At 72.0% G+C, this 19,022-nt stretch overlaps 5 protein-coding genes across 5 annotated transcripts; 3 read left to right on the top strand and 2 right to left on the bottom strand.

Annotated features, from left to right (window-relative positions):
• Positions 1 to 356: 356 nt before the first annotated feature.
• Positions 357 to 911, bottom strand: MsrA3 (selenoprotein; the record flags this gene model as incomplete). Its single annotated transcript, XM_009037973.1, has 1 exon — positions 357 to 911. A coding segment is annotated over one exon (555 nt), but the record flags the coding sequence as incomplete, so codon positions are not given.
• A 3,312-nt stretch (positions 912 to 4,223) lies between these two features.
• Positions 4,224 to 4,487, top strand: AURANDRAFT_25503 (hypothetical protein; the record flags this gene model as incomplete). Its single annotated transcript, XM_009037988.1, has 1 exon — positions 4,224 to 4,487. A coding segment is annotated over one exon (264 nt), but the record flags the coding sequence as incomplete, so codon positions are not given.
• Positions 4,488 to 4,550: 63 nt separating this feature from the next.
• AURANDRAFT_63721 (hypothetical protein) lies at positions 4,551 to 8,959 on the bottom strand (the record flags this gene model as incomplete). The annotated part of the gene is made up of 3 exons (XM_009037972.1): positions 4,551 to 5,941; positions 6,677 to 7,998; positions 8,052 to 8,959. The coding sequence occupies 3 exons, from the start codon at positions 8,957 to 8,959 to the stop codon at positions 4,551 to 4,553; spliced, it is 3,621 nt and encodes a 1,206-aa protein (XP_009036220.1).
• Positions 8,960 to 11,434: 2,475 nt separating this feature from the next.
• Positions 11,435 to 13,768, top strand: AURANDRAFT_11487 (hypothetical protein; the record flags this gene model as incomplete). Its single annotated transcript, XM_009037989.1, has 3 exons — positions 11,435 to 11,764; positions 12,102 to 12,541; positions 13,522 to 13,768. Coding segments are annotated over 3 exons (1,017 nt in total), but the record flags the coding sequence as incomplete, so codon positions are not given.
• Positions 13,769 to 15,591: 1,823 nt separating this feature from the next.
• AURANDRAFT_25033 (hypothetical protein) lies at positions 15,592 to 16,488 on the top strand (the record flags this gene model as incomplete). Its single annotated transcript, XM_009037990.1, has 2 exons — positions 15,592 to 15,743; positions 15,795 to 16,488. Coding segments are annotated over 2 exons (846 nt in total), but the record flags the coding sequence as incomplete, so codon positions are not given.
• Positions 16,489 to 19,022: the final 2,534 nt, after the last annotated feature.

Here is a 19,022-nt window from a genome sequence, read left to right as displayed (position 1 = left end):
TTGGTTTGGGACCCCGGCCCCCCCCGGGGGGATTGCCCCGCCCCGGGTTCACCCCCTTAAAAGGCTTAAACCAGGGTTCCCGCCCGCCGCCGGGGGGACCCCCCCCCCCCCCCCTTTCCGTTAGCCGCCGCCCGTCGGCCTGTGACCCCCCCCCCCTCCCCCCAAAACCCCCCCCTGGGCCCCCCCCCGTGGCAAAAAAATAGAACCCTGAGATGCGATTTACCACAGTGATTTTTGATAAGATCGACATGCCGGGGGGTCGCGATCGGCAGCCAGCGCGTCGTTACCGACTCTCGGGGCGCCCCTCGCGCGGGAGGGGAGGGGCGCCCGTCATCGCGGTCGTTCGCGTTGCACTACATCAGGCCGTAGCCGCCGGTGTAGCCGCCGCCGTACTTGGACAGGTACTGCTGGTGATACTCCTCGGCCCGGTACATGACGTGGTAGGGCTCGACGGCGACGTACTGCGCCGCGGCGCCCATGTCCGCGACCTTGCGCTCGAGGATCCGCTTCTGCTCGTCGTCGTGGTAGAAGATCGCGGACCGGTACTGCGTCGAATACGCGGGCTCCCGCGGCGCCTCGTCGAGCACGCGCCGGATCACGTCTTCGTACTTGATCTTCTCCGGATCGAATTCGACCTGCACGGCCTCCGTGTGGTCCTTGATGGCTTCGTAGGTCGGGTACGCCTCCTTCCCGCCGCAGTAGCCCACGCGGTGCTCGAGAATGCCCTCCGTCGACGCGAAGACGCTCTCGGGCCCCCAGAATCAGCCCATGGCCATCGTCGCGACGTTCCGTCGATCCGACAGCGCGCCGATGGGCTGCGGCGGGCACGGATGGCCGGGCGGCATCGGTCCGAGCCCGAGCTCCGTTCGCGGGTCCGACTTTCGCGGCGCCGCGGCGGCGGGCGCGGCCATGGCCTCGACGACCTTGCGCGACACCCAGCCGGAGGGCTGCTTGATGCGCAACCGCTCGACGCCGCGCGAGTTCGTCGAGGCGTCCTCGACGCTGATCTCCGTGCCGACGGCGAGGGGTTCGCCGACGACGTCGCTGTCGAGCTCGACGCCTTTTCTTACGATTGCTCCGTTTTTGGCGCGCACGCGATAGACCTGGCCCTGGCGCATCGGTCGCTGGCCGCGCCTAGCGTCAGGCCGCGCCTCTCCGCGGCGCAGGCCAGCACGGCCGGAGAAAGGCAACGAGGGTGCACGGTCGTTGTTGAATTTCTCTCCCGGACGATGATAACGCGGGAGCCAGCCCCCGCCAGCCCCCGGTAGCAGCGTGGAGCGCAACTGCGTGACTTATAATAACGCGGGAGCCCAGCCCCGGTAGCAGCGTGGGATGCAACCGCGTGAGAGCAGTCCAGTCGTAGCTGCGTGAAACCGCGACATGGTCAACCATCGCATCCTGGCGGCGGCCGTCGCGGGGAGCGTCGGCTTCGTCGAGTTTCCCATCCCGCCGGCCTACGGCCTGCTGCCGTCCTTCGTCGCGTCGCTGGCCTGCGCCGTCGCCGCGGCGCTGCTGCTGCCCATGGAGCGGCCCTACTGCGACGCCTGCCCGCGGCCGGCCGCGCGCGGCGTCTTCCACGCGGGCCTCGGCGGCGCGCTCTGGGCGTTGTTCGCGCGCGAGGTCGCGGCGCCGCGCGCGGCGCCGCAGCAGGCCTTCCTCCTCGGCATGAACGCGGCGTGCCTCACGGCGTCGGCGGTCTTCCACGACGCGGCGCCGACGCGGCGCGGCCACGACCGGCGGCTCTTCGTCGACGTGTCGCTGGCCGGGCTGCCCATGGTCGCCATGCTCCGCGTCTTCACCTGGGCGCCGGCGGACCGCTGGGGGAGCGCCGCGTTCCTCGCCTGCCTGGCGCTCGCGTCGTACCGGGAGATCATCCTGAAGCGCACGAGCCTCGAGGCGCTGCGGAGCGGCCTCGTCGTGGTCTACTTCGCGTACGTCGAGTACGCGGCGATATCGTCGTCGCCGCCGGCCTGGGCCGCGAAGCAGTTCGTCGCAGCGTCCTGTGGTCGTGACGATTTTCGAGAGATTTCGGGTGGGAAAACAGTGAGGAAATCGTCACCGTCATGCTTGGTAGGTTCGTCGCCTTCGCGTCGACCTTCGCGTCGCTGGTGTTTGTCGACGACCGGCGCAAGGTGAAGCGGGCGCCGATCGCGCTGCCGCACCACCGGGACGCGTGGACCGCGCACGAGGACGCGCACGCGCTCCTCGGCGTCGCCCAGGCCCTCGTCTACCACCGCAGCGTCGTGCTCCACGGCTTCCCCGGGTAACAATCGTGCGAGTCGTACGGGCGGGGGAAGGAACCTAGGCGAGCGCGCGCTTGTCGCCCGGGAGCAGGGGCCGCTCCTCCTGGCCGCGGCGCCGCGGCGGCGGCGTCGGGCCCGGGGACCCGTCCGTGAGGCGCTCTTGCTTCTGCGGGGGCTTGGCGCGGGGCACGCAGGACGGGAGGCAGCAGTAGCGGCGGTCCAGCGCCTCGAGGTCGCTGCCCGCGGTCTCCTCGACAAAGGCCGTGACGAAGACGACGGTGATCGCCGTCACGAACGCGAGGATCAGCATGAGCTCGCCGACGGCCTTGCGGAGCTCGACGGCGCCGCAGAGCGTGTCGTCGTCGATGTTCGCCTCCATGGAGCAGCCCGCGAGCGCGTTGACGAGGAAGAGGGACGAGAAGACGACCGCGAGGTTCACGAACGCGTTCAGCGTGTTCAGGCCGCCGAGCGCCTGGCTCCGGCGGCTCGTCGGGAAGGTCTCGGCGATGAGGACCCAGAGCACGGGCCCGCAGCCCAGGGAGAAGCCGCCCAGGAAGCCCGCGGCGCCCAGCAGCGTCGTGTAGGCCGTCTCCGGCGTCGCGTCGTCGCCCTCGTCCGTCGACGAGTAGAGCGACACGCCGACGACGACCGCGCTCAGCGTCATGATGGAGCACGACATGCGCAGCAGGTCGCGGCGGCCCATGCGCTCCACGAGGAGCACGGCCAGGCACGAGCAGGCCATGAGCGACACGTTGCCGACGATCGTGCCGACGATGGGGTCGCCCAAACCCGCGATCTTGTAGATCGCCGTCGAGTACGACGTGAAGATGTTGATGCCCGTGAGGGGCTGGAGCGCCGCGAGCGTCGCGCCGACGGCCAGCGGCTCCCGTAAGTCCCACCAGGACGGCTTGAGGTCGTCGTCCTCCGCCTCCGCCGCGGCCGCGGCCTCGTCGCGCTCCGCGGGCTGCTTCCAGAGCGGCGACTCGAGCACGTACCCGTGGAGCGCGAGCTGCACGCAGGGCATGAGGCTGAAGGTCAGGTTCGCCCAGCGCCAGCCGCCGTCGACGTACATGACGAAGGGGTAGGCGATGATCGCCGCGAGGCACACGCCGCCGTTGATGCAGAGGAGGTGGATCACGCCCATGGACCCGCGCTCCTCGGGCGGCGCGATCTCCGCGAGCAGCGTCGGCACGGCGACGAGGGCGATGCCGCAGGCCACGCCGATGATGGACCGCCCCGCGGCGATGACGAGGAAGGAGTTGAAGCACGTGCACGCGCCGCCGGCGACGAAGCACGCGTTCACGCGCAGCAGCGTCTGCTTGCGACCGTAGCGGTCCAGGGGCACGTTGGCCCAGATCGACGACACGCCCGCGGCGCAGTAGAGCGCCGCCGTGCAGACCGACACCTCCGTCGTCGTCAGGGCCAGCGCGCCCGTGGCCGACGCGTCGCCCGTGAGCGCGTTGAGCTGCGCCAGGGCGCAGCCCACGAGCAGCGAGCTGTAGGCGATGACGAAGACGCTGTTCCAGAGCTCCGACGTGTCCTTCGGCGCCTCCGCCGCCGCCATGGTGCCTCGAGCGCCCACCTCGCGCGGCGGACGAGGGAAGATCGTCCCCACGCCTCGGGCTGCCGACGCGGAGGCGTCACCCGAGTCGGGGTGCGCGATGGCGTCCTGAAGTTTGGGCTGCGGCCGAGGTGCTGAGGCAACATTAGCATCGCCGAGGCCGCGACGAGCTGCTCCGACTCCTCGCCGCGCGCGCGGCCCTTGGCCCCCGACCTCTCGGCCGACCGCGCCCCGCCCGACGGCAGCGCGCGCCACAGCCATGGCGGAGATGGCCGACGTGATCGATTTCGCCGACCCGCCGAGCTCCATGAAGGGCCACCGCGCCTGCCTGCGCTGCGGCCTCGTCAAGTGCTTCGACCAGCGCGCGCCCGGCGCCCGCATGCGTCCGCGCGCGCGCGCCGACCCCGTCTCCGCCGCGCAGGTTCTTCCAGGACGGCTGCGAGAACTGCCCCTTCCTCGAGCTCGCGGAGCGCCAGGACCGCGTCGCGAGCTGCACGACGGCGTCGTTCGACGGCGTCGTCGCGATGATGAAGCCCGAGGAGTCGTGGATCGCCCGCTGGGAGGGCATCAACCGGAGCCTGCCGGGCTGCTATGCCATGAAGCTCACGGGCGAGATGCCCGAGCAGATCCGCCAGTTCCTCCACGACAAGCGCATCAGCTCGCGGGTGACGCAGGCGGAGTAGGGCTCGGTAAAAGTTCGGTCGCTCGAGCTCGCTCTGGACGAGGCGCTTCCTTCATTCGCTGAATTAGAGCTCGCTATGGACGCGGGCGAGGTAGGCGACGGCGGCGTGGTCCGGCCCGTGCGCGTCGCGCGCGAGGGCGAGCGCGTCGTCGCCGCCCTTCGTGCGCTTCCGCGCGTCCGCGCCTCGCGCCACGAGCAGCCCCAGGATCTCCTCGTCGCCGCGGCGCGCGGCCTCGTGGATGGGCGCCCAGCCGTTGTCGTCCGCGGCGTCGACGTCGACGTTGTCGAGGTCCCGCAGCGCCTTCCGCGCGTCGTCGAGCCGCCCGTCCTTGGCGAACTCCCGGAGCCGCGCGCCGTTGGCGCGCCGCGCCTCGTGGCGCGCCGCGCTCGTCAGCGGGACGAGCGCGTCGTCGTCGTAGGACTGCACGGGGTCCTCGATGCCCCGGTGGAGCCGCGGCGCCGCGAAGCCCCGGCCGCGCCAGTAGGACTCGTAGGCCCGGAGGAACGGCGGCGCGCCGGCCGCGTCGACGACCGCGGCGCGCGCGGCGTCCCCGGGCCGCTTCGCTTCGAAATCGGCGGGCACGCTGACGTGCGTGTCCCACATGGTCCAGTTCCAGCCGTGCTTCGGGAACCAGTGGAGGAACACCGACGCGTACGCGCGGCCCCGCATGGGCTGCAGGCGCGCGTGGTACTGCTTCGCGGACTCGTACATGCAGAGCTCGCCGGGCTTCAGGTCGACGCGGTGCCAGGCGCCGTCGTGGTCCTCGATCTCCAAAGGCCAGGGGTGGTCGAGGTCGTGGTCGATGTGGAAGATGGCGCTCACGACGTGCGTCTCGGAACGGTCGATGTGGTTCACGAGCGTCGAGCCGTTGCCGTAGACGCGCACGCCGTAGGCCTGGCCGTTCCGCAGCTCGACGCCCGCCCAGGCCTCCATGCGCGGCCGCAGCTCGTCCAGCAGCCGATTGTTCAGCGAGCCCTGGTGGTAGAACTTGGGCCGCCCGGTCGACGACCCGGAGCTCATGCCCTCGGGCCGCAGGTTCGCGAAGGCCGCGGGGTCGTTCACGTTCCGTTCGTAGTTCGCCGCGAGCTCCGCGTAGCTCGCCGTGTGCGACAGGTCGAAGACCTCGAAGCCGTTCCGCGTGAACGCGGGCATGCGCCGCGACTGCGACAGCGTGCCCCACTCGTCGAACGTCGCCTTGTAGGTCGTCAGGTTTCGTCGGATCCAGGCCTCGATCTCGTCGCGCGACGTGCGATAGGCTTCGGACGGCGTCGCCGGTTGCGGCGGCCAGCCGCGCGTGCTCGTCGGCGGCCACTCGTAGCCGTTTTTGTGGAAGTAGTCGACCCGTTCCTTCTCCGACATGCCGCGATAGCCGCGGTTCGCGCCCGGGTAGTGTGCGCTGGCGATGGCGGCCCCGAGCGCGGCCGCGACGAGCCGTCGACGCATCCCGTGGATGGCTGCTTAGCGTCGAAAATTGAACTCACAGCCTCACCATTCGAACACCATAGCGATTTTGCCGCAAGGGTTTGGTGGGTCATTGTTTGCCTTCACAGTGCACCCCTCGTGCTGCTAGGCTGCCTGCCCGATGGCGCGCGCAGCCCAAGATGCGCAGTCCTTCAAGGCGCTCCTCGTGCTCCTGGGTGGCGGCGCGCTCATCTTCTTCGCCATTTCCATCGTCGTCGGCAGCGCCGAGACCGTCGAGCCGGAGCGCCGCACGGAGCCCAGGAAGACGACGCTGCGCGTGCGGTCGGCGCTCAACGCGTCGGACACGGCCCTGCTCAAGCAGCAGTTGGCGTTTTTGAGGACGGCTACGGCGCAGGCGGCAAAGGAGCACGCAGCCGTGGCGCAGGCGGCGGCGCAGTCCCGAGCGGCCGCGCCGCGATCGAGAGCGGCCGCGCCGCGATCCTCGCCGCCGCCGCCGCCGCCGCCGCCGCCCGCGGAGCCCGCGCCGCCGCCGCCGCGCGAGGAGTGGTGCCGGAGCCACCACCGGCGGCACCGCGTGCGGCCCGGCGTGGGCTGGGGCTCGCTGTCGAAGCCGCAGCGCCAGGAGTGGATGGACCGCGGCTGCGACGAGTTCTTCTGCGAGCCGAACGACCGGGCGGGCCGCGGCGTCTACAAGTGCGTCCCCAAGGCGCGATAATAGCGGCGTAGATCACAATCGCACGTTGCTTAGGGCGGCGGCTCGCGCCGACGTCGGCGGGCCTCGGGCGTCTCGCGCCGCTCCTCGAGGCTCGCGACGCGGGCCTCGAGCCGCGACCGCGCCGGGTCGCCCGGCGCCATGCGTTTCAGGTCCCCGCGGAGGTGCTCGATCTTGTGGGCGAGCGAGCCGAGGTCCCCGCGGCGCCGGTCGGGGTCGTCGACGTCGTCGCGGCGGCGCCGCCGCCGCTCGGCGTCGGCGGCCTCCTTGGCGCGCTTCACGGACGCGCAGCTCGCCGCCGTCGCCGTCCGCGGCGCGGCCGTCGCGTTCCAGGCGCCCGCGCGCTCGAGGATCGCCCGGGGGTCGAAGCGCGCCTCGAACGTCGCCGCGGCTCTCGCGCGGAACGCCTCGAGCGCGCTCGCGTCCCCGAGCAGGGCCGCGGTCCGCGGCGACCAGGCCTCGGCGAAGAAGTCGGGCTCGAAGAGCACGAGGTCCGCGTAGTCCTCCATGTCCGCGGCGTGCGCGCGCTGCGAGACGACGACGGCGCCGCGCGAGAGGAGCTGCGCGAGGCGCACGACCTCGAGGGGCGCGCCTTCGTCGTCGCAGCGCTTGTGGAAGTTGACGAAGACGTTCCGACGCGCGGCGCAGGGCGGCGCGACGGCGTCCCAGGCCGCGTCGGTCCAGACGTCGTAGCGCTGGGCGAGCCGGCCCTTCAACAATTCGTTGCGCTCGAGCGCGGCGTAGCAGGCCCGCCGCTCGCTGAGCGCCAGGCGCCCCATCCAGAGGAAGGCGCCCGGACTCGCCGGTGCGGCGCCGCAGGCGGCGCCGAAGCCCGGCGGCCGCACGAAGCCCGGGGGCGCGTGGCGGACGACGAGCGGTTTTCCCCGCGCGGTCGGCGGCCGCGGCGCGGACGCCGCGAGGGACTTGGCGTAGTGCCAGACCTCGTCGATGCCCGGGGGCGCGACGAACCGGGGCCGCGGCTCCGTCTGGTAGAGGATCGCGTGGACGCCCCGGGCGTCGCGGTCGCACGCGTCGCTCGCGAACTGGAGCTCCTTGGCCTCGCCGACGAAGATGGCGACGTCGCCGTAGCCCAGGGCGTCGAGCGCGCGCGTCGCCGCGGGCGACCCGTAGCCCGGGACGACGTCGACGGCGTAGCCGCACTCGCGCGCGCGGCTCCGCAGGCCGAGCGCGAGCGAGTCGCGCGCGGCCGCGTACATGCTCCAGAGGTCGTAGTGCTTGTCGTCCGTGACCTGGAAGATGGCCGCGCGGTAGCCCGGCGCGCAGCGCAGCCCCAGGGAGCTCGACCCGGGCTCCGCGGGGGCGGCCTGCTTCCGGGTCGGCCGCAGCGCGTCCTCGGCGGCGGCCTTGCCCGCGCACCTACCCCGACGGTCGTCGACGGACGTCACGCGAGGAGACGCGGCGGGGCGCACCCGATGGCCGCGAAGTTCTCCGCGTCGCCCCGCAGCCGGACGCAGATCTCCCGGAGGAGGTGCGCCTGGTCGCAGTGCAGGTCGGCTTCGCCGGCCTTGAGGAAGGCGCAGAGCGCGCCGTCGCGGGAGCCGCTGAAGCGCTGGACGATGGCCGGCTTCGGGCAGAGCCAGGGCCACCTCGGGGGCTTGCCCGCCTCGAGGACGTGGCCGTTGTCCGCCATCCACCGGCTGAGCAAAAACGGCGACCCGCGGCGGTCGATGGACCCGGCGCTCAGAGCGAAGGCCGGCTTCGGGTGGGCGGCGTCGATGAAGCAGGGCCAGTTCTTCCGCAGGCCCTTGGCCCCGGACCGCCGCATGACGCCGTCCAGCAGCTGCGTGCATTGGCCGCCGTTCGCGCTCTCCGCGCCCGGCGCCCAGCAGCCCTTGCCCGTCGGCGCGCCCGACGCCAGGTCGAAGGTCGGCGGCCGCTGCATGGCGGCGAAGCAGGAAGCGAAGCGCCAGGGCAGCGTCCAGCCGACGTCGCCGTTGATGAGGCCGCCCTCGTCGCCGTCGCTCAGCAGAAAGTCCGTCGGCGCGACGTCCGGCCCGTGGAGCGTCGCGCCCGGCGGCCCCGCGATGGGCGCGAAGGCCGCCACGTCGAAGCGCCAGACGATGAGCGACCGGTAGCTTTCGCCCGCCGCGAGCGCCGCGTCGAGGCCGCGCGAGATCGTCGTCTGCTGCGACTGGAACTTGGCCCGCTTCACGGGCTCGCTGAACTTGACGCGGTGATCGCCGTACCAGGACCTGACGTCGCGCCACCAGGCCGCGGCGCGGTCGTCGCTGACGTCGTCGACGAGGTCCCAGCAGCCGTAGGACGCGAGGAAGACGTCGACGGCGACGCCGCGCGCCTCGAGCGGCTCGAGTAGCATGCGCACCTGGTTGCGCGCCAGGGCCCGCTGAAGCGCGTAGGAGCTGTTGAGGCAGGGCAGCTTGCGCCGCAGGGCGTCCGTGCGCCGGTCGGCGGCGTCGCGCGAGAAGTGGAAGTCGAAGTTCAGGCCGCGGAAGACCTCGCCGCGGAAGACGACGGCGACGCGCGGCGGCGCCGGCGCCGCCGCCGCGGGGATCTGCGACGCCTGGCACTCGCGCGGCTGGCCGCCCTCGCCCAACGTCGCGGGTAGGAGCAACAAGCACCACCAAATGGCCATCGCGCCCGAGCTTTTTGGGCTGCCCATAACTTGCAGTGCGAGTGCCGCGTGTAATTAGCCGCAGCGCTATGATGTTCCTGATGTTGTAAGCTTCATAAAGAGATGGGCGCCGCCGCGTCCCGCGAGGCGGCCCGCGCTTTGCAGGTGACGCCCAAGTACCACGAGCCCTTCGTGCCGTCGGCGAAGGAGCAGGAGCAGCGGTCCGCGGCCTTCTTCGCCCACCTGCGGCTGCTGCACCGCTGCCGGCGCGAGTTCGAGCGCTGCTTCGACGAGTGCTGCCCGGCGAAGCAGGCGCAGGCCTTCGAGTGGTACCCGACGAACACCCTCGGCGACTACGCGGACCTCGACGACCGGCACCGCCAGTGCGGCCTCGACGGCGAGCCCGTCGCGACGCTCGAACAGCTCTACGACGTCGCGGCCCACGCGCGGCCCCTCTTCGAAGCCCACGTCGGCGGCGCCCTGCGGCGCTTCAAGACGTCCAAGGACGCCAAGCTCCGCGAGGCCGCGGGCCGCGCGACCTTCGAGGTCGCGCCGCTGAAGCCCTGGGACCGCGCGACGGCGAAGGCGAAGCGGGAGCACCGCGGCGCGGGCCGGGGCCCGACCTGGCTCTTCGACGTCGTGCGCGGGTCCCTGGTCTGCGACACGGAGGAGACGCTGGCGACCCTCTGCGACGCGCTCGACGACGACGGCCGCGTGGACATCCAGCGGACGAAGAACCGGTTCACGTTCCCGGCGTTCGCCGGCTACCGGGATCTGCTCTGCACGGTCGCCGTCGACGTCGACAGCGCCGTCGACGGCGTCGAGGACCCCATCTGCCACCTCTGCGAGCTGCAGATCCACCTCGCGCCCCTCGTGCGCTGCGACGAGGATTTGAACGCGAAGGACGCGTACGACTACTTCCGCGCGTACTTCGCCGCGGAGAGGAACCCGAACCGGCCGACGACGGAGCGGCTCGAGCTGCTCCTGTCGCTGCCCCTGGACGGGGACCACGGCCTCGACGACGCCGTGGCCTGGGTCCTGGCGGAGAAGGACGACGACCCGCGCGCGCTCGAGCACCTCGACGAGCTCCTGGCGAGCGTCGACGAGGCGCACCGCTGCCCGGCGATCCGCGAGCGCATCGTCGCCGCCGTGAAGCGCCGCGAGGGGGACGACTCGCTGCACTACGCCGACGCCCTCGAGGCGCTCGCGCGCACGCGCGAGGACCTCGGCGCGTCGGAGCTCGCGGAGCCGCTCCTGAAAAAGGTGCTGGGCATCCGGTCGAAGAAGCTGCCCCAGAACCACGCGTTGGTCGCGTCGGCCATGGTGCGCTACGCCGACTGCCTGCGGGACCAGGCCAAGTACGTCGCCGCGGAGCCCGTGTACCGCACGCGTTTGGCGTTCGCGGAGCGCGGGTCCGGGCTCCTCGACGGCGCGGCCGGCGCGGCGGCCCACGACCTCGCGGAGTGCCTGCGGCTCGCGGACAAGCGCACGGCGGCCCTCCCGCTGCACCGGCGCGCGCTGAAGATCCGCGAGGACGCGCTGGGGCCGGACCACGCGGCCGTCGGCGAGTCGCTCGCGCATTTGGGCGACTTGCTCCGGAGCTTCGGCCTCAGCGACCGCGGCAAGCTCGACGAGGCGGCGGCCTGCTACGAGCGCGCCCTGAAGATCCGCGAGGCCGCGCACGGCGCGAGCCACCGCGTCGTCGCCGTCACGCTCCACGGCTACGCGCGCGTGCTCGCGCGGCTGCACCGCGTCGCCGAGGCGGAGCCGTTCCAGCCAGGGCAGCAAAAGGGTGATTCAACGTCGCTTCAACGTGAGTGTTCCGCGCGCGCGCGTTTCGGAAACAGCACCCACGCTTCGAGCGCTCCGAGAGATGATCGCTCGTCCAAAGATCAGCCGAAACGAGCGGAAAACGACCGAGATAGGAGCCTTTGAAGTTGGGAATTTCGCACCCTTTTGCTGCCCAGGTTCCAGCTCCGCGCGCTGACGATCTGCGAGCGCCAGCTCGGCGACGACCACCCCTACACCTGGGCCGCGCGGCGGGCGCTGCGCGACCTCGCCAAGAGCCGCGGCGTCGGCACGAGGTACGGCGACGAGGACGACGACGAGCTGACGACAAAGCCCGTGCGCCGGCGCGCGGAGCGGGCGGAGAAGCGGCTGGGGCGGGACCACCTGGAGGTGTCCGAGTCGCTGACGGATCTCGCGGAGGTGCTGCGGGCCCAGGGCAAGCAGGACGAGGCGCGGCCGCTCTACGAGCGCGCGCTCGCGATCCAGGAGAAGCGGCTCGGGCCCACGCATCCCGGGACCGTCGTCGCGGTGAAGAACCTGGCGGATCTCTTCCTGGACCAGGGCGACTACGCCGCCGCGGAGCCGCTGTTGCTCCGCCACGTGTCCGTCTGCGAGAACGCCTTCGGCCACCTGCACCCGCGCGTCGCCGTCGCGCTCCACGCGCTCGGCGAGCTCTACAAGCACCAGAACAAGCCCGACCAGGCCGCGGACCTGTTCCGGCGGTCGCTGGACATCTTCACGCAGGTGCCCAAGGAGCGCTACGTCGAGGGGGCCCTGGCCCTCGAGGAGGTCGCGCACCACGCGCAGTCCAAGGCTGCGTGGAACTCAAATCTTCAACCCGACTTCAATGTGCGCGTATGAGACGGTTTTGACGCAAACTTTTCTGCGGTGCTTCGAGAACTCGACGAGAGCAATCGATTCGTCCAAAAATCAGCCAAATCGATGTGACCGAGCTAGAGACTTTCAAAGTTTGGTCGGGACGTCCCAAACCGGCGGTCGATTTCCACGCAGGTCCAAGGGCGACTGGAAGCGCGCGCTCCGGCTCTACGCGGAGGCGCTCCGGTCGCACGAGCACCTGCGCGAGGAGGGCACGGACGAGTCGGACGACGTGGCGCGGTGCCTCGACGCGCGGGCGTCGCTCATGCAGGCCCAGGGCGACTGGGCGGGCGCGTTGCCGCTCTACGAGCGCGCGCGCGGCATCCGCGAGCGGCGCTTCGGGCCCTGGAACCACGAGACGGCGCTGAGTTTGGACCGCCTGGCCACGGCGCTCCAGGCGCTGCGGCGCCTCGACGAGGCGGAGCCCTTATTTCGGCGGGCCCTCGCGATCCACGAGCGGAACCCGTTCGGCCGCGACCACCCGGAGATCGCCGCGTCGCTGACGCACCTGGCGTCGCTGCTGCGGGACCTGGGGCGCGTCGACGAGGCGGAGCCCCTGCTGCGGCGCGCGCTCCAGATCAAGGAGAAGCAGCTCGGCCCGACGCACCCGGGCGCGGTCGACAACATGAAGAAGCTGGGCGCGGTCTTGGAGGAGCGCGGCGCGTTCGAGGAGGCGGAGCGGCTCCAGGCGGCGGCGCTGCGCGTGTCGGAGGACGGCGGCGCGCCCGCGGGCGTGCTCGCTAGGGGCTGGCGGAACCTCGCGGGCATGTCCTACAGGCAGGGCAAGTACGAGGACGCGGAGGGTTTGCTGCGCCGGGCCGTCGCGGTGCACGACGAGGCCGAGAAGCGGGACCGGCCCTCCGTCGGCGAGGCCTGGCGCCAGCTCGGGGCCCTCATGCTCGACCGGGGCGACCTCGCGGCCGCCGAGGTCCACTTCAGGGCAGCCAAAGAGAGCGAGATTCCCAACTTCAAAGGCTCCTCTCTCGGCCGTTTTCCACTCGTTTCGGCTGATTTTTGGACGAGCGATCGTCTCTCGGAACGGTCTCGAAGCGTGGATGCTTTTACCGGAACGCGCGCGCGCGGAACACTCACGTTGAAGCGACGTTGAATCTCTCTTGTGCTGCCCAGGTCCACTTCCACCGCGCGCTCGCGTTCCACGAAAGCCAGACGGGCCGCGACGGCCCGGACGTCGCGGACGCCTGCGAGGCGCTCGCGGGCTGCTTCCAGCGGGGCCGGCGCCACCACGAGGCGGAGAAGATGCTGCGGCGCGTGCTGGCCATCCGCGAGGCCAGGCTCGGCAGGGACCACCCGGAGCTCGCGGCGCTCTGCACGCGGCTGAGCCAGCTCCTCTACGAGCAGGGCCGCGACGACGACGCGGAGCCCATGGCCGCGCGCGCGCTGAAGATCGCCGAGGCCCAGCTCGAGCTCAGGAGCACGCACTTCGTGGACCTGGACACGTCGGCGAAGTGGCGGACGCTCGCGGACGCGCTCCGGGACCTCGGCCTCATCCTCGAGCGGGAGCGGCGCTTCGCCGACGCGCGGACCTACTTCCAGCGCGCCGTGTCCGTCTACGAGGCGCAGCTCGGCGCGGACCACGGCGACCTCGTCGGGCCCCTGCGCCACCTCGCGGCCTGCGCGGCGAGCCTCGGCGACTACGGCTTCTGCACGCCGCTCGCGCGGCGCATCCTCCGGCTCCGGGAGCGGGATCTCGGCGACGGCCACGCGAACGTCGCCGTGTCCTGCAACTTCCTCGCCGTCGTGCTGAAGGCCCAGGGCCTCCACGACCAGGCGGAGCCGCTCTACCGGCGCGCGCTCGCGATCCTGCAGAAGACTTTTGGCGGCGCCCACCCGAGCGTCGCGGCGGCGCTCCACAATCTCGCGTCTTTGGTGCGCGCCCAGGGCCGCTTCGACTACGCCGAGGCGCTCTACCGGCGCGCGGTCGGCGTCTTCGACGCTAGGGGCCCGTCGGACGAGCGGAACGCGCTCAACGCGCTCAAGAACCTCGGCGAGCTGCTCCTGGACGCGGGCAAGTTCGCCGACGCGCGGCCCGTCTGGCGCCGCGTCGCCGGCCTCGCGGAGCGCCTCGACAGGACGCAGGTGCCGGCCGCGTGCCGCGCGCTCGGGTCCGTCGCGCACGAGCTCGGCGACCTCGAGGACGCGGAGAAGCACTACCGGCGCGAGCTCGACCTCTGCGAAGAGGCCTGCGGCACGCGGGACGACGTCGCCCTCGCCGTGCCCCTCAACGCGCTCGCGGTGCTGCTCCAGGACGCGGGCCGCTTCGACGAGGCCGAGCCGCTCTACCGCGAGTCGCGGCGCCTCAACGAGAAATTCCTCGGCGAGGACCACTACGACGTCGCCGCCGTGCTCGACAACTACGCGGAGCTGCTCGTGGACATGGGCCGCGTCGACGAGGCGAAGCACCTCTTCGACCGCGCGCTCGCCGTCTACGTCGTCACGCTCAAGGACCCGGACCACCCGGACATCCTCGCCGTCCGCGACAACCTCGAGCGCATCCAGGGGCCCGCGGGCACGCGCAGCGTCGCCCTCGACAGCGGCGGCGCGCCCACGCGCGCACTCGACCGCTTCGCGGAAACGCGGCGGAAGCGGCAGCACCGGGGGCTCGCGGCGTCGGCGAGCGGGCCGAGCCTCGCCGCGACGAGCCCGGCGGCCGACCGCAAGCCGGGCGGCCCCCGGAGGCTCCGCGACGCCGTCGCGGCCGCCGCGGCGCGCTCGCCGGCGTCCCGCCCGGGCCTCGCGGCCTCGGCGAGCAGCCCGGGCTTCGCGAGCTTCGCGGCCTCGGCGACCAGTCCGGCCGTCGACCGCAAGCGCGACCCGGCGAGCCCCTGGAGGCACCGGGACGCCATCGCGGCGTCCGCGAGCCTGGACTTCGCGGCCTCCAGTCCGGGCGTCGCGAGCAGCCCGGGTGTCGCGACCACCGCGACCAGCCCGGCCATCGACCGCAAGCGCGACCCGGCGAGCCCCTGGAGGCACCGCGATGCCATAACGGCGGCCTCGTAAGCTGTGGTTCTTCTTCAATGGACCAATGCCCCGAACGGAACTTCACTCTAAACGTACTGACTCATATTGAAAAGTTGGTGCGTTCTTCAAACTACAACATATCCATTTCTATTGATCTGTGGCCAGGCGTGACCTTCAAGAATATGGGGTTTTACCCAATGAGGGACGAGAGCCTGAGGTGCAGGATTAATCTACCCATTCGAAACCCACCGAAAGTTTTGGATGGATCAGAGCAGAGCCCCCTTTCAACCAGCACATACGCAGCAGCGAGATCCTCCGTCGGTCAAAAAAAGCTCCGAAATGCAGCTCGCCCAGCTCGTGCTCGCCTGCGCCCTCGGCCTGGCCTCGGCCGCGTCGTCGTCCTCCTCCTCCGGCGGGGATTGCGACAACTACGCCTGGTACAAGAAGGGCAACCCCAGCAAGGACTGCGACTGGGTCGCCCGCTACGCGGAGAAGCGCTGCTCCGTCAAGGGCTACATCGAGGGCGACGCGGACACCAAGGTCACGGCCGAGGAGGGCTGCCCCGGCGCCTGCGGCTACTGCTTCGGCGCCAAGCGCGCGCCGGCGTCCTGACTTTTTTTTCTTCGAGCGGCCCCGACGCCGTCGCCCCGCGCAGCCCCTGCATCGACCCGGACCTCGGCTACGCGCCGCTCCGCGACGACCTGCCCAACGTGCCCTGCGCCGACGCCGACGCCCAGTCGGCCTACGACGTCACGGAGGGCTCCGTGGGCCTCATGGACCCGGCGCTCGACCCCATCCCGGACTACAACGCCGCGGGCATGTGCACGGTGAACGTCCACTGGCACATCGGCGCGGAGCACCGCTCCGAGGGCCAGTACACGGAGGAGTACGCCTTCGACCACCCGGGCCTCGCGACCTACGAGCGCCGCCTCCAGAGCGAGGACGACCTCGAGGGCCTCACGGAGGCGCAGAAGGAGGAGCGCAAGCTCGCGTCCGGCAGCCTCCGCGTGGGCCACATGTGCAAGAACGCCTACGACCTCAACAACGACGACCCGGACGGCATCGTCGCCAACGAGTACGACTGGCAGTACTGCCACGACATGCACGTCGGCCTCACCTACGAGTTCCACTGGCCCCACTCGTCCATCGGCGCGTGCCAGACCGAGTGGCAGTACCAGTACCACTTCCTCGACGGCGTCCTCTGCGGCGCCACCATCGGCGGCCTCGACATCGCCACGGCCGCCGACGCGCTCATGTCGCGCGCCGTCGGCATCGGCGTCGAGGGCCAGGTCTTCACCATCGTCAACAGCGACGACCCGAGCTCGTCGCCGTACCTCCGCCCGACGTGGGACGCGCTCAACTCCTGGGACACGGAGCTCGCGACGGACTACGCCTACTACCAGGGCTCGACGACGGGCGACGCCGCCGACAACGAGATCTGCCGCGGCACGGGCGGCCTCGTCACCTGGCACACGGACCGCGAGTGCCACCTCGTCGAGGCGAAGACGATCGACAACCTCTGCCGCCTCATGGTCGTCGTCTCCGCCGACGACATGTCGCCGGACACGTACCCGCACGGCGCGCGCGAGACGACGACCGCCGAGCTCTCGGACACGCCCTACACGCCCTAAGCGGCGTCCCCGCCCACGAACCCACGCCCGCGACCCCGCCCGGGAGCCAACACCCTCGGCGCCGTCGCGGTCCTTTTGCACATTCACCAGCCCGACAAGCCTTGAGCAACCTGACCCCCACGCCGGCGGGGTAGGCGCCACGGTGCTGTCTAAGGCAATTAGCCGCTCGTGAAGCGCGACACGAAGCCGCCGGGCTTGCGGCGGCCGCGGCCCGCGGCGCGCTTCGCCTTCGGCGCGGGCGCGGGCGACGCCGCCGGCGCGTCGGGCGGGTGGTCCGGGTGCTCCTGCGAGCCCACGCCGACGTGGACGACCTCGCCGCCGCCCGCGTTCCGCTTGAGGGCCATGGCGCGCGCGAGCTCGGCCATCTGCGACGCCGCGGCCTTGCGGTCCTTGCTCGCCGCGTAGGCGAGGTCCACGGACGACGTCGTGCGGTCGCGCACCGCCGGCGCGTCGTCGTCGCGGATCTCGAGGTACGACGCGGTCCGCGCGGGCGGCGCGCTGCTGGCCCCCGGTGGCGCGTCCTCCTCCTCCTCCTCCTCCTCCTCCTCGACGACGAAGCTCCGGCGCGGCACGACGACGAAGCCCTCGTCGTCCGCGTCGTCGTCGGAGGCGCCGTCGCCCTCCGCGACGCGGCTCAGCGCGCGCGGCCGGTCGACGGGCGACGGCTCGAGGTGGGGCTGCAGGCTCGGCCGCCGGTCGTAGACGACGGAGCCGCGCTGGCTGTGGCCCTCGCCGACGGGGTTCTTGAAGTCCGGGTGCGCCGCGGTCTCCTGCTTGAAGAACGCGTGCGCGGCGCGGAACGTCGTCGGCACGCCGCCGGGGCTCCCCGGCCGGTCCGCCTCGGGCTCGCCCCGCGCCCGGCGCTTCTTCTCCGCGGCGGCGGCGGCGGCCTTGACGTTCTCCAGGATCGCGGACCGCGTGCGGCCGCCGCGGCGCTTCGGCGCGTGCTCCCTCTCGTCCTCCAGGCCCCTCAGCCGCGCGGCGCGCCGCGCGGCCTGGAACGCCTTGCGCGCCAACCGCGCGTCGCGCGCGACCTCGAGGGCGTCGAGGTCGCGCCGCTTCCGCGCCAGGCTCGGCAGCAGGCGCTGCGCGCGGTCCGTCCGCGGGTGGCTTCGGGCCAGGGCGCGCCGTCGGTCGACCTCGCGGCGGACCTCGACGCCCCGCGGGAGCGGCGGCTCCGGCTCCGGCGCGACGTAGGGCTCGCCGCCCTCCGCCGCGAGCCGCTCGAGGTCCTCCGCCGTCGCCGCGCCGTAGTCGAAGTGGGCCTCGGCGAGGGTCTCCCAGGGCGCGTCGTCCCCCCGCGCCTCGGCGCCCTCGGCGCGCCAGCCCGGCGGCTCGAGATGCAACGCCGCCCTCGCCGCGCCGAGCCGCAGGGCCTGGAGCGCGTCGTCGGCGGCCGTCGCGCGGTCCCGGGCGAATTCCAGGGCGCCCTCGACGGTGCCGCGGACCGCCGGCGACGGCAGCGCGCCCGCGTCCGCGAGCGCGAACACGGCGACGGCGACGGCGCCGACCCTGGCCGTCCGCGCGTGCTTCGTGCGCACGACCCAGAAGCCGGGCTCGCCGTCGCTCTCCGACGACGCGTCGCTGTCCGACGTCGGCGGCGACCCGCCCCGGGCCGCGAGGTCCGCCGCGAGCTTCCGGTCGTCCTCGTAGGCCCGGAGCCTGTGTGGAATTCAAATCTTCAACCCGACTTCAATGTGCGCGCAATTGAAAGTTTCGACGCAATTTCTTCGGCTGTGCTTCGAGAACTCGACGAGAGCAATCGATTCGTCCAAAAATCAGCCGAATCGACTTCAATGTGACCGAGCTAGAGAATTCTCAAGTTTGGTCAGGACCGCCCAAACCAGTGGTTGGTTTCCACACAGCCCGGAGCGCGCGGAGCGGGATGTCGAGCCGCCGCGCCTCGGCGAGGATGCGCGCCTGCCGGTCCCGCTCCGCCGGCGCGAGCTGCTTCGGCGGCGGCTCCAGGAGCTTCTCCGCCAACTGGAGGTAGACCTCGTCGACCATGTCCGGCGACGCCTCGACCTCGGGCTCGTACTGCCTCTCCGGGTTCGGCAACTCGCGGGAGAACCCGCGCCGCGCGACGACGCCCAGGAGCTCGTTGACGTGGACGACGACGTGGGCGCAGCTCCGCAGGGCGTCGTCGGCGCCGGCGAGGATGGGCACGCAGTGGCGCCAGAGGCGCATCGCGACGACGCGCTGGAGCGGCGACAGCGTCGTCGGCGCCGCGTCGGGCGACGCGCGCGCCTGCCGGAAGGCCCAGCTCAAAGCCACGAGCTTCGGCGTCGGCGGTTTCAGGTCCTCCACGGCGAGGGGCGCTAATGCGCCCGCGAGCAGGAAGGGGTCGTCCGTCGCGCGCGCGGCGCGCGCGCGGAGCGTCCGGAACGTCGCCGCGGCGGCCTCGCCGAGGCCCCGCAGCAGCTGGCGCGCGGCGGCGAAGACGGCGTTGTCGAGGTCGTCGAGCGCCGCGACCGAGAGCCAGTAGCGCGCCGCGCCGGCGTCGAAGGCGCGCAGGGCCGCGGCGAGGCCCGCGT

Source organism: Aureococcus anophagefferens, assembly GCF_000186865.1.
Source record: "Aureococcus anophagefferens unplaced genomic scaffold AURANscaffold_7, whole genome shotgun sequence".
In the NCBI taxonomy this organism is placed as follows: domain Eukaryota; class Pelagophyceae; order Pelagomonadales; family Pelagomonadaceae; genus Aureococcus; species Aureococcus anophagefferens.
Note: the sequence above shows the minus strand (reverse complement) of the source record. Positions and strands in the feature narration are given on the sequence as shown.